Raw genomic sequence first — 14,260 nt, 5'->3', positions numbered from 1 at the left:
AGAATATTAATCAAAGCCATTCACAACAAAATGACCAGAATTGCAAAATTTAATCCCTAAAACACTAGCAAAATGTCAGGAATTGCATGTTATAAAAGTGTAACACTCGGTGCTCGTGTAGAGAGGGAGAATCCTGTAAATTGATCACAATCTTTTCGTTCATGACTTACTTAGCAGGAATATCCTCTTAATTAATTGCTAGTAATCTACTAGTGGCTCCACTAAGTTCTTTGATTTGTTGGGTGTGCTTTTTAGTCTGTATATTTATTAATTCACTGCTATCCAGCTCTTCATTTAACTTGCTTGTGATTGACTCTGCATTAATTTAATCACTGGTGTATGCTGCTCCATTAACTTTTCTGAATTTGCTTGGTATAGCAACTGCTGTCTTAAATCATTGTTGTTGCAACGCTATGAAATTATTGATTTATAGTACACACAGCTGTAGTAATTTGTTAATTTACTGGTGCCTGCTTAGCCACAATGTCATGTTCACAGAATTATTTTATTGTCCATGGGATCTGATGCATGTGTTTTTTGTTGGTTTCTGTGAGCTCATCGTCCCTTTTTTTCCATCATCAAAAAACACATTTAATTTCTCCAATTTATACCATTGTTGTTTTAATTGCCATGTCTAGTAGGCATTTCTGTTATCCATTTTTTAGGGTGTCTTAAAAACACTGCAGGCTTTTACACGCAATGTGTAACTTTACAGGAGATTGAGTATTACATTTTTTTAAAAATGTCAACACTTTGCATGTCACACAATATCAAATGCAAATCTCTGTACCACACATAATTCTGGAGCTAGAATATTCTTAGTTGACCTTCCTACAAACAGCCTTAGATCTGAAGCTTTGCTGAGCATCAATTTTTGTTCAAAGAACAATTATATCATATTGCCTTAAGAGCAGACAAATTGTTTTATATTGCACAATATTCCTTTCAAATGAAACCTCTGACTCATATTGACTAGTGCTATGGGATGTTCACTTATGCATTGTGTATACAATTATATTTATGTTGCACTCCTGCCTTAGAACATAGTCCAGAGAATGGGTTCACAGCAGATTAATACATTCACCTCAGCATTCTAAAAGCTATAATTTCAGTGAGTGCCTGTAAAGGAGAATCATGATTAAGAACTGAACTGTATCTTTTTTGTCTTATTTGTATCTTAATTATTGCTGTATAGGTAAATTGTGGTTTCTTGAAAAACTGAGGAACAATGTACAAGGTAGGCACTTCTGTTGACACGTAAAGTATATTTGTTTAACACACTCTGCTTGACTTTCAGGAAACAAGAATTGATGATTTACACTGCTTGAACTTAGATACGTGGACTTGGTCAGGCGAGTAAGTAGTTTGGTTTTCTAAATAATGTATAGATTATGTATAAGCAGCAGTAAACTTCTTTCCCTTGATCAATTTTGTTTCTGTTAGCGACATGTAGATGCTTAATTTTGATCTGAAAAATCTGATTATTATCCTTTTCATCTAGAAGCCTGTGGTTGGAAGCATCATTAGTTCACAGGAAACAACAACTTCTATTTACTTCGCACTTTCAACATAATAAAACTTCCCAAGGTGCTTCATGGGGGACTTATAAAACAAAATTTGACAACGAGCCACATAAGGTGATGTTAGAGCAGATGGCCAAAAGCTTGGTCATAGAGGTAGACATAAGGAGTGTCTTAAAGTAGGAAGAGGCGGAGTAGGAATTAGAGAGCTTAGGGTTTTGGCCCTTGCCAGTGGTGGAGCCATTAAAATCGGGGATGCTCAAGGAGCACAGCTATCTTGAAGGGCTGTGGAGCTGGAGGAACTTAGAAAGAGTGGGGAAATGGAGAGATTAGAAATAGAGAATTTTTAAGTTGAGGCATAGCTTAATCACGAGTTAATGAAGGTCATCATGCACAGGCTTGATGGGTAAACAGGACTTGTACAAGTTAGGACAAAGGCAGCAGATTTTGGATGGTTGCAAATTTATGGAGAGTAGACTGTGTTGGCTGCCCAGGAGTATATTGAGGTAGTCAAGTCTAGAGGTAACAAAAACATGGCGGAGGGATCCAGGAGCAGATGACCGAACTGAGTAGGGATGGAGTCAGATGATGTTACAAAGGTGGAAATAGGCAGTCTTTGTGATGGTGAGGCTGTGTGATTGGAAGCTTATCCAAGGAACCTCAATCTTTTATGTACCTCCTTTACTCTTATTAAAAATTTAATGACTCTTATTGATCTCTTATTTTAGGATCTCTCTAACTCAATTTGACATTTTTTTCCAACCAGTTAATCTGGGTTAGGTCCACTTTCATCCCACTGAAATTAACTAATTTTTGATCCAGCACCTTCATCTTGGATTAGAACCATAAAAAAGTTACAGCACAGAAAGAGGCCATTCAGCCCACCGTGTCTGCACCAGCTGAAAAAGAATTTTTTTTAAAAAAAACTAGCTAATCTTTTAACTAGTTTCATTTCCAGCAGACTGCTGCCAAAGTCAAAAATTATGACTCTCGTTGATAGTACAGAATGGAATTAGTAAACACTTAAGCATGAACTAATGAATGATGGTCAATATGGATATATATAGGGCAAGTTATGCTTGATGTCTTAACTGAAATTTGTAAGAAAGACAGAGTATTTGGATAATATGGACGTGTGTGGATTTTCAGAAGTGTTTGAAAAGATGCCATGTAAGAGACATATTAAGGCACATAGTATTAAAGGAAATGCAACCATGTGGGTAAAGAGTTGGCTGGAGACAAAAAACATGTAAGTGTAAATGGATGTTTCTCAGATTGATAGTGGTGGGAGCCTCATTTCCATTTATATAAATATTTAGGGTAGAGACACGAGGATTGTCAAAATTTCTTATCTGATTAGGGGTCATGCCAAACTGAGGAGAAGTAAATACTTCAACAAAGTATTAAGCATGCACTTAATTTGTTCCAACAAGTCTATGCTATGGTTTTTTGAATAGGGAGCACTTGGATGCAAAATTGCATTTTTCCTATCTTGTATATTTTCTTCTTAGAATTACTGTTAAAGGAGTACGTCCACAGGGTCGCTCATGGCACACTCTGACTCCTGTGACAGATGATCAGCTTTTCCTTTTTGGAGGACTAAGTGCAGAAAGTCAACCTCTTAGTAAGTGTGCATATACCCTTTCTTTCTGTTATATAAAAGATACTACTGCAGCCTTTTTCTTAGAAACGTGTTGCTAGATATTTCTTCTTTTTCTCTTCTAAGATACTGACTTATGATACAGTTTCACTGCAGTGTCAGCCCAGCCAAGCCCCATATCCCCCTATAGCCTTCTCCCTCTTTCCAGAACCCCCATTTCCTTGGCCCCTACCTCCTCTCTTTCCTGACCCCCATTCCTAGTCTCTTATCTCTTTACTCGAATCCCATTCCCCTATCACTCTTGCCCTCCCTGACCCTAACTTTGGAGTCCCCCATCAACCCCCAGTTGTTCCCAGCAGACTAGATGGTCCTGGTTTTCTGTAGGCATGCGGACACATCATGGAGTTTGGAGGGAGACATTGCTACTGTGGAAAACATATTGTGCAAAAACCTGCTCTGAAGAAGAGTCATACGGACTCGAAATGTTAACTCTGTTTCTCTTTCCACAGATGCTGTCAGAGCTGCTGAGTATTTCCAGCATTTTCTATTTTTATTGTGCAAAAACCTCAAGGACTGCAACATTCCTGGAGACCTCTGGGTATTTTGAAGCTTATGACATGGAAGTAGATCAGAAAGGCTGTTCGTAAGCTGCAACAAGAAACATAAGAGAGCCACTTTCAGGGATTAACTTTAGTGTAACTTTAGTTACATTAGTTTAATTAAGTTAACTTCAATGCAAAAAAAGTGTATTTTTTATTGGTATTCCTAGATGCATAATAAAGCTTATAATTGCATGGGAAATACGGCACAGAAGCAGGCTGTTTGGCCCAACCAGTCCATGCCAGCGTTTATGCTCCACTCAATCCTCCTACCATCTTTTCTCATCTAAATCTACCATTGTAACCATCTATTCCTTTCTCTTTCTGCTTATCTCATTTCCCCTTAAATGCATCTATATTTACGCTTCAGCCACCCTCTGTGCTGATAGTAAGTCTCACATTCTTATCACTACTTTGGTGAAAAAGTTTCTTCTGAATTCCCTATTGGATTTCTTGGTGACAATCTTATATTGATGGTTTCTAGTTATGCTTTTCCCCACAAGAGGAAGCATTCTCTCCATATTCACTTCATCGAACCTTTCATAATTTAACATACCTTTTTTTAGGTCACCCCTCTCAGCTTTCTTTATTCATGAGAAAAGACGCTGATATTCATACACATACATTTGTAGTATCATCTTTGTAAATCGTTTCTGCACCCTCTCCAGTGCTCCTATATCCTTTATATAATGTGGCGTCCAGATCTGCACGCAGTATTTCCATATGTGGTTAACCAAGGTTCAGTAAGGTTTGGCATAACTTCCCTACTTTGCAACTCTAACTCCCTAGAAATAAAACCTAGTGCTTGGGCTTTTTTTAATATAGCATTCCTATGATATGACTTTTAGTATTGAAGTATTTGTACTCCGGGATCCCTTTGTTGTCCTACCCTACCTAGGCTTGCACCTTCCAAGTAATAAGTGACCTCCCTACTCCTCCTACTAAAATATACTACCTCACATTTATCTGATTATCTAATTAATATCGTTCAGTAGACTGTTAGCAGATGTTTCATAGAGTTTATTTCCCAGTTTGAGAAAGTCGTATGCTGCCATGTAATATATTCAATAAATTGAAATACAGCATAAGGATTCAGCTTCAACATTCATCTTCAAATCCCAGGCTTGCCACATTTATTTAGATACTGGGCAGATAAAGACAGAATCTGGTTGCATAGTGTACCTGCTCACAGCAGTAGTCTGTGATGCTAATCCCAAGGGAAATAACTAGCATAAAAGCACAAGATAATTTATTGAAATGGCTATGTTTTCTAGCACATGATATTGGGAGTGCTATCTTCTAAGAGAGGTTGATGTACTGGAAAACGTTCACAAAGTGTCAACAAGATTCTCGGACTCTACAGATTTAGATACTTTCTGTTTGACGGTGTTAGATCTTGGAAGAATTAAGATGCATGGATAACGTAAACGTGAATATGTTACAAAACTTGAGTTATGATGACAGAACTAGAGAATGTCCAGGAAGCATTGGGCTAGATACCTTCTTCATGTTCCTCAAATTTCTATGATACAAGAATGAAATTTAGAAATTCAAATTAGTTTAAAGATGAGAAAAAATCTTCCTCACCTGAGACCATTTATTGCCATATTGTTAAGCTACTACAGAATTATCTGTATGAATGAGGTTGAAGATTTTATGAGTATATGAGCATTTGATAAACAATGTATGGGGCATAGTGGATCCAGCTCTGGAACCATGGGATCTGTAGAATGTAGCTGGTCAGTGTTTAATAGTGTAGGTTTTAAAATGGATCTGATGTTTAGGCTTGTTCAGTTATCCATAAGCCAGCCAAAAACTTTCTAGAGTTTTACTGAGAAACTAGTTGCCTTCTTTATAATTATGTGGGCTTGGTAGGGTCCATTTTATCAGTGGAGAGAGTAGACTTTAGATGGCAAGAGTTATTTCCTTGTTCTGTACTTCTGTTCTGACTCTTCCAAGAAAGAATGGTTTAATAGGTTATTAGGTATGAGATGTATTGTGTACTTAACATCATGTTGCTGATGTATATTTTGTAAATACTGCACCTTGTTTTCAGCCTTTCAATAATCCTGTTCTTTTTACTGTTAAGTGTTAATGGGTAGAGAATTTACTATAAAAGATGTTTAACTTAAGCTTTAAAATAGTGGATTTTTGGATATTAGAATTATGTGGATATATAGTATAGTAACAGGCTATTCAACCCACCCAGTCCATGCAACATGCGTGCATGCCACTCAAGCCTCCTCCCATCCTTCTTCATCTAACTCTTATTAGTATAACCCTCTATTCCCTTCTGCCTCATATCCTTTTCTACCTTTTCTTTTAAGAAAAAGGAAACCCAACCTGTTTATCCTTTTCTGAAGGATATAACCTTGCAGTTCTGATATCATGCTTGTAAATTGTTCTTGCACCATTCATATAGGATGCTCTTCCTATGTGTATCCTATAACCACATGATTCTGTCTCAAACCTGATTTTTCTTAGTACATTTCTCGTTTCATAAATGGTGTATGAAATCTAATTCTCAGTTAATCAATAACCAGTCCATTTTTATTCCACTTACTGTTGCAAATTTTTAATGGCAGTGATGAACTCAATTTTATTGATAATTAAATTTTAAGTCAGCAATATTGTCCCTTGATCTCTTCCAGGTGATGCATGGATATACAATGTTGGAGCTGCTGAATGGAGGCAATTGGAACACTGTCCTAAGAATAGACCAAGGTAAAAAAAGGCAGTAAGAGTTTCTGCTGAAGAATGCAACACTGTTTACAGTGCATGTAAACAATATTCAGTAATTTTTATTATTTAATAGAATTTTCTCAGATTTAGCCATATTTCAATATTTAGGCAGTGGACAGGTACAAGAAGACTATGAAGGTAACATTTATGTCAATTTATGTATGTCGTAACAAGTAGGCAATATTGTTTTATATCATTGAATCTATGTAGAATTTCTAACACTGAAGGTGCACTGACCAATTCTAAATAGTTCATTTGAAGTACAAACTCATTAGCAGTTAAATTATTATAATTCTTAATTTAAAAATAATCTAATTTGGGAAAAAATAAAAGTGTAGAGATACTGATGATATTAAACAACAAATCTTAAGTAGAGGACCAATGCTTGGTGCTATACAGTTTAGCTTGCATCTGCAATTACTTGCAAGACAAGTTCCCAATCTCTTCTGAGCCATGATGGGATTTGGTGAAAAAAGACTTGGTGCTTCCCCAAAGGGAAGGAGGGAAAATTGGAAGACTTTTGCCTCCAGCTATTCACCCACAATTACAAAAGTCAATTTTATGCAATGTTACCAGAGATAGAGGAGAAAGTCAGTTTCTAGCTGGTATGATAGGTGGTGCAAGAAAACCAAGTGCACGCCACTCCCAAGTAATGTGTTTAACCTTTAGTTTGGAGTCCTATTTCATTAATACCAGTAAATTAAGCTGCAATTTTACAAAAAAAAATGAAGGGATACAAAATGAAGTAGGGAGAAGCAAATACCATTACTCGACCAAGTTAAAATTGCTGCTCGTGTGCCTCTTGAATTAGTTGAGGAAAAGCAGCAACAAAGACTTATTGTTTGAAACCATATCAAATGATAGTTGCATTGACTATAGAAATGGATCAGAGAAAATATCTTTCCTAGAACTTAAAAAAACACTGGATTAATATGAATCTGTGGTTTTCTAAATTTTTAGATGGTCAAAAGGACGAGGGGAGATGATCAGTGCCCCTTTTGAGTGCTAGATTAATGTCAGTTATTCTTTTAAATAAAATAAGACTACAGCACAGTAAGATGAGCATATTCTATTCATTTTAAATCTATTAAAAACCTTTAGCTTCCAATCTTTTTCCATTTTAATTAATTCTGATTTAATTTCACCTTCAATAATTCAAAGATTTATTTTCATTTGGGACTAATCCGTTAATCATTATTTCAATCAATTCACTAGCAGTGTTTATCAAATTCCATGCTGTAGCACTACATTAGGGTATCTGGATGCAGGTTACATTTTCTTTTGTCTTTCTCTCTCACACAAGCTCACCATGCTTGGGTGAAGAAATAATGAGCAGATAGATACTTCCCATAAAAGAAAAAAGATCTGAAGGAGAGTTGTTACTGAGCTACTCTTGCATGCCTATCAAATTTCTCATGGGAGCATTGGTTAAGCCTTAAACAAGTTGCTTGATTTTCCCCCTCAGCTACAGGCTGTGCATGATCCAAGCTTGACAGAACCTGAGGAATGAATAGAGGAATATCCACAAAATTTACATTTTATTTTGACTAGATTTTTTTTTTTGCTTTATCCATTTATTAACCCACTAATCTGTTGTCTCTAATTTTAAAACACTTAATCAGATGGTGAATAAATTGAAGCATATTTCTCACAGTGGAAATTTCTAAAGTAGGGGAACTTGAAATGGTCCAAATCTCCTCTTCATACATAGAACCTAGCATTACATCATAATCCCTAAATGTTAAAACAGCATCTGCTTGTTTTGTGTAGAAAATCAATATGCAAAGAACCATCATTGTATGGCACTATGCATTTGCAGATGTATATTTAAGTACTAACTATTTGCATTAATTTAGAAATTTATTTCTGGATTTTTTTATTGAATGTGAGAGATTTATGCTATTTGGCCTTCAACTCTATGGAACAAAAGAAATGTAGTATTTCTCCCAGTACTGCTTATACATTTCCCTCCCATCTGCCAACCACATTCAAAAAGTGAAGATTTAGATTACACAGCATGAGCTGCTTTTAGTACTGAAGAAGATGATATAGTTTTGTAGTTGGTCATGTATCTAGTGAAACATTTATGTTAAAAGTTTGGTACATGACAATATTAAATGGAATTTCACATCGTGAGGTTTTCCATTGCTTTATTAGATTAAAAGATATTCTTCAGAGAGCTAAAAATGCAATCAACTTAGTTACCAGTTACAAATCTACCTCATCTTTGAGTTAGGAGCAGCAAAAATTGTTTAGGAGATTTTCAGTATATTACCAGAAACATTGAAGGGACCAAAGTTACTGTAGATGATAATGTATTAATATATTGTAATAATGTATTAATATATTGTAAACAATTAAAATTTAGATAAATTAATTAATGAGCAGGGCACGAATTTGAAACTGAATTTTTTCAAACTTCCTAATTTTGGCAAAAACTTTGTCTTGTGTTCTATTATTGAATTATGGCCTGAAATGGCTATTAATGGGAGAATGACTGTTTGATGTATAATAATCCACTAGTAAAATTATGTGAACAAGTATCTTTTGAAATGTGCAGTTTCTGAGAATACCATTTCTTCAGCAGTTAATTGAGTATTTTTTAACAAAAGCATTCTCCCATTTTTCATTGAGGAATTTATTCATGGCTAAATGGTACAGTGAATTAATATCATGCCAAAAACATCCAAATGCTTATCACTGGTACAAAATGCATATTTCAAACTAATTTGCAAGTATTTAAAAATCAAACTTAATCTTGCCCTGAAAAATTGCATTAATTAAATGTTTGCAGATTGGGCGCTTAAATTAGAGCAGTACTTGATGAACTGTACATATTTCTGTAGTTTGATTTCTATATCTTTATTAATGTTGATATGGGGTGTTGTTTACATTGCAAGTTTTAATAATTACTGTTGTAAATGCAGCCCTAGCATGTTTAACTTTAAAGTTTCTGTATGTGCTGTACTGTTGAGTATTTTTATATTGTGGTTTGGCTTTTATTAAAAGCTCCCGTATTATATTATATGAATAAATAATTGAAACATTCTGTAATAGAATTTATACTAGGTACAGCAGTGACATTTTGCACCGTTTTAGATTAGCAGCTACCAAGCGTAATAGAGCACTGTTACAGTCTGTACAAAAAAAAAGCATCAGGTTGCAAGCTAGGATTTCAACAAGCTCGAGTCAGGAAAGTCTACTCCATGTTCTACGGTGAAGCAGACCAGGCAGGAGTTTACCAACAGCAAGTCATGAGACAAAGGTTTTGATGAGGTGAGGAAAGCAAAGGCAGATGCAGAGTGCAGGGCAAGGAAATGTAGACTGCTTCGTAGCTCATTACAAGGTGGGAAAATTATAATAGTAAAATGTGTAGTTAAAGTAGGGTGATTGTTGTAGCAGATCAGTTAAGAGTGCAATGCATGATTTCAGATTATATTACTTGGTTATATTGCTTAGATTACTTTCCATTGCTGGATTATCAGAAAAATGAATTGCACAGGGTTGCACTACATCCAATGTTGCATATAGAAAGTTTAATATACTAGATTTAGTTTGTAATAAGAAAGGAATGTCATAAGTATATTTTGCCCTTTTTAGAGCCCTTCATTTAAAAGTTTATGTAAATATCAAAAATGTGCCTCAAAACAATTCTACTGTTCTGGCAGTAATATGTTCAAATTTTAATGTCAAAATCTGTAATTATAGAAAATATCTTCTGTATGCTGACTTCAGCTTTAGAATGTTTAAAAGTTGGACAATCCTGCTAGATGATTCAGATCGACTTGGATTTTGTTCTCTTTTATTTCACAAGTGGAAAAAAAGGCCTGATTAATTGAACTACATCATTTGTTTATACTTCATGAATTAAGTGCGGGTAGATGGGAAAAACTCATGGAGATGCATGATCCTTTTAAGGACTTTTAAACCAAATCAGCATAACTTTCCTTTCCACATTTATAAGAGTGTTGCGCTCTCCAGACAGCCATGTCATTTTAAGCTTCTGTTGCTTTCCTATGAAAGAAGCATTGTATAGTTTTGTTGGCCTAACCATTTATCCTTGTCCTTGTAAATATCTATTTCTATATGGTGGCATTTATTATGGATCAGGTTTGAAATTTAGAATGTTAGAAAAGTCTGTTTGTTATGGCCCAACTTGTTGTTTCTTTGATTTTTTAATTAATATTTTACATTACCTTATGTAATTAAAGTTCTGAGCAATGTCAAGGAACCAAAACCTTTATCAGCTCAGTAAAGTCATCCAAGCTTGAATAAATGGCATTAAATCCATGTAAAAACAGCAGAAGTTAGACAAGGACAAGATCACAACCCACTCCCCCCTCCAAGCATTTTTGAGTTTCCTTGTCATGATGGCATCATGTCTAAATGTTGCCATAAAGTTGCTTTTTCTGAGAAGCATCTGTATCTACTTCTCATGGAGTTGATAGAAATCACCCACTGGGACTTTCCACCAGTGCTCACAATATTGTGTAGTCTGCTAGCTGATATTTGGTGTTAATATCTGGAGTGCTATTGCTCTGTTGGGTGTAATGTACCAGTCCTTAACACACTATTATTTGGAGGCCATGGCCATTTAGTGGGCACCAGAATCAACAGTTGTCTTCCATATATACGTTAGTGGATGGAATAGTACAATGAAGTAGCTTTTATGATCTCACATCTTGATGGGACTTTTTTTTCCCCCCTCAGGTTCCTTGGGCTATCCTCTGTCCCATCCGGACAGATCCCCATGGGGAGCAGTCATAGCCCAATGTATCTGAGTGAACAATGAATAAAATTAGTATGTTCAAATAGACGTTTTTTAGCTGTACATCTGTTTGGCAAAGAAGTGAACAAAATATAGCTTTATCAGTTTAATGAGCAGATCAAACCATACTTTTACATGACTGTACTGAATGTTTTGATCTCTTTTTCTGAAATTAACAAGTGAGATCTAATGTTAAGATTTTGAACCATATGGCTTCAGATTTTCTGATAACTCCCCTCAGAAGCTATATATTAGAGGCTAATTTTTCCACTCAAAATAGAAGGAAATTACAGTTCCATATTGTACTTTATTCTTTTCCTCCCTAATGTTTTCTTCTCCTGAAGTTGTCAGCTGTCCTATTTCATTCTTGTAACCATGTGAGCCTAGACACTCAGGGTTGTCTTAAGCAAGCTAGATCATGCCCTCGACCAAATCTCTCTCTCACTTTCCAGCAAGAATCAACAGATGGTGACCAAAAGTGAAAACCCATGCTGATTAATTGTTTCCCCTCCCTAGTCAAGTGCTGAGGCCAGTTGGAGCACATGAGCTGTACCTATTAGAATTTGAAAAGTTTGATGCCTGCTAAGGAAAGGTGTTTATTCTGTGTTGTAAATAAGCTCATCTTAATTTCAATCTTATGGACTGATTTACCTACACATATTCAAAGTGAGCATTACAGTATCATCCTACTGGAGTTTTTGATGTCCTTATCCAGGTCAGTGGGAACTTGACAGGTCAGTAGGCTGCTTATCATTGAATCATCATAAATCATTTCAGTTAATGCTTCTGTTGGTGCTCTGCAGGAAGCTTCTCTCTGAAATTTATTTTGCATGTGGTGAATTGGGAGAAACAATTCAGGCTCTAATTAATTTTTCTCATCCCAAGGCTTCCAGTGTAGGACAAAGATTAATATGTTGTAATACGACAGTCAGGTCTTGTACATTCTAATGGTGAGCATGGCTAGATGGGCAAATACAGAAACTATGTAATTAAAAATATCGCATTTGATATGTCTATTGGATGTTGAAAAATATCTTGCTGCAGAGGAACATTTTTGATATGCCATAAATACAGATTAGCCCACTCCCCTATTCACTTTATAAAAACAGCTCTCAAACTTTTTTCTCTAAAGTCTGTGTTTCCATTTACTAAATCAACAACAATGAACAAAAGCAACCAATCAAAAGAGCTGGAAAAAAATTCAAACCTCTTTGGTTGACCATGGTTTTTCCTTGTCTACCAGACAACAGGATCTGAGTATCATCTGTCTATCCATATATTACCTTTCAAATTTGTTTTCCTTAGCTGACCTAGCATATAGTAGTTCTTTTTAAAATAACTTTGAATTCCTCAAACTCCCTTTGCAAAACTGCCATCCTGCCCTTTGTCATTTGGATTCATTATGAACCATGATTTCAGGGTGGTCGTCCTCCTTTCAAGAATCTTCTCCACCCACTTTCTTATGTCCTTACATTGGCATCTGGGAGGCAACAGAACATTTGGGATCCCAAATCACTGCTACAGAAAAGTTTTCTCCCTCACTTTTTTTCATGGGAGCCTCTTGTGTTACCGTTGCCTTTTTCCAACACTGTGTTGATGTGGTGTTGGTCTTGACTGCTTTCCCTGAGCCATTGTTCTCATCAGAATTTCAATTATCCTTTATATATACATTTAAGACAATTTCAGAATCGCCTGAAAGTTTCCTGAACTGCCAATACCAGAGTCCTCTTCCTGCCAATGGATGGCCACCATTTCTAGCTATCTATTATCTTCAACAGACACTATAGGAAACATTTCTCCTGTATAATGCAGAGTGGCACCACTTGTAGTTGAAGCTCAGAATTGTTGCACTCAAGAAATTGAACTTGGAGACACCGCTTAAACCCGTGACTCTACTGAACACTGAGTTCCCAGAAACACTCACATCAAGCAGGTTACACTGTCATGCCTTGAACAAGCATGGCTTGAAAACTCAAAAAAAAATGAATATCAGTTCAAAACAAATCCATTTAGGCATGCATTTCTAGCCTTTTGCAACCTGGTTGCTTCTCTTTTCTACAATCTGTTTGAATGCACTCAAAGTACAAGTCAATATGGCAAACAAACAATTCAAGAACAGATGCCACTTTCAAAACAGTTGAACAGTGAAAAATCATACTGGTACTTCCAGACCTAATTAATAGGAAGTTTTGTTAATCAAACCAGAAAATCCCAATTGATGGCTAACTTGTGGAGAAAAATATTATTTAGTATTTACCCACTCATCAGTTCAGGCCTTCCCTTAGCCTTGCAACTTAGTTTTTTTTTAAAAGAAAATAATTTGATCCATGTCTTGGGAATTGTGCTATGTAACCAGGAGCTGTGTGTGGACCTTCTTCCACTGAATCACTTATGCAATTTCTTGAGCAAAATACTTCCACCAAATACATTCTGTGATTAATCCAGTGGAAGATCTAATGTGCAATTAGACTTTTAAATTAGGAATATTAATTAAGGCTTTTACTTTTGTCTGCGTGTTCTTCTGAGCACCAGATCTCTTATCCTACCTTTCATCTTTCCATCCCATTGCTGTACTTAAGGACTCGTTCTGGATTCCAAGTATTGGTTCTTCTCTCTTGAAGTAGGTGTCCAGAGTGCAGGGTAAAAGTTTTTCACCCTTTCCTTTGTGGTTTTACTTCATTGCTGGTTAGCCTATTCAATGCTATAGCATTTTGAGGTTTTTCTTATGAAGTAAGAGTGTATTGGTATCTTTTATAAAGTCAAAAACAAAATACTGCGGATGCTAGAATTATGAAGAACCTCTGAAGAAGAGTCATACGGACTCGAAACATTAACTCTGTTTCTCTCTCCACAGATGCTGCCAGACCTGCTGATTATTTTCCAGCATTTTTTGTCTTTATTTCTTTTATGAAGTCGCTAGTTTGTACAATGGGTGGCTGATGCATGCACACATGTTGGAACAATGGTTGATGTCAGGCTAATTAATTTTTAATTAATTAAAAAATTAAGCCTTTCAGATTTGACTTGAAGG

The 14,260-nt window shown here is 35.8% G+C and overlaps 2 protein-coding genes across 12 annotated transcripts in view; one reads left to right on the top strand and one right to left on the bottom strand.

Annotated features, from left to right (window-relative positions):
- Positions 1-14,260, bottom strand: part of pole2 (polymerase (DNA directed), epsilon 2) — a 139,093-nt gene that overhangs the window by 98,810 nt on the left and 26,023 nt on the right. The window contains exon 1 of one of the 3 annotated variants that reach the window (XM_041214111.1): positions 13,776-13,810. The exons of the other annotated variants lie outside the window; for them this stretch is intronic. Coding sequence (XP_041070045.1) covers positions 13,776-13,795 — 20 coding nt within the window. The 5' untranslated portion in view covers positions 13,796-13,810. Of the gene's footprint in view, positions 1-13,775; positions 13,811-14,260 lie in introns of those variants that run through there. 3 annotated transcript variants of the gene reach the window in all.
- Positions 1-14,260, top strand: part of LOC121292279 (kelch domain-containing protein 1) — a 63,382-nt gene that overhangs the window by 36,407 nt on the left and 12,715 nt on the right. For 8 of the 9 annotated variants that reach the window (XR_005946254.1, XM_041214117.1, XM_041214114.1 and 5 more), the window contains 3 exons: positions 1,298-1,356; positions 3,032-3,144; positions 6,371-6,443. Coding sequence is in view for 8 of the 9 variants with exons in the window: in XM_041214117.1 (XP_041070051.1) it covers positions 1,298-1,356; positions 3,032-3,144; positions 6,371-6,443 (245 nt within the window). In the remaining variant the exon portion in view is untranslated. Of the gene's footprint in view, positions 1-1,297; positions 1,357-3,031; positions 3,145-6,370; positions 6,444-11,896; positions 12,346-14,260 lie in introns of those variants that run through there. The other variant, XM_041214121.1, reaches the window with a different exon arrangement.

The sequence above is a fragment of the Carcharodon carcharias genome, chromosome 20 (assembly GCF_017639515.1).
Source record: "Carcharodon carcharias isolate sCarCar2 chromosome 20, sCarCar2.pri, whole genome shotgun sequence".
NCBI lineage: Eukaryota > Metazoa > Chordata > Chondrichthyes > Lamniformes > Lamnidae > Carcharodon > Carcharodon carcharias.
Note: the sequence above shows the minus strand (reverse complement) of the source record. Positions and strands in the feature narration are given on the sequence as shown.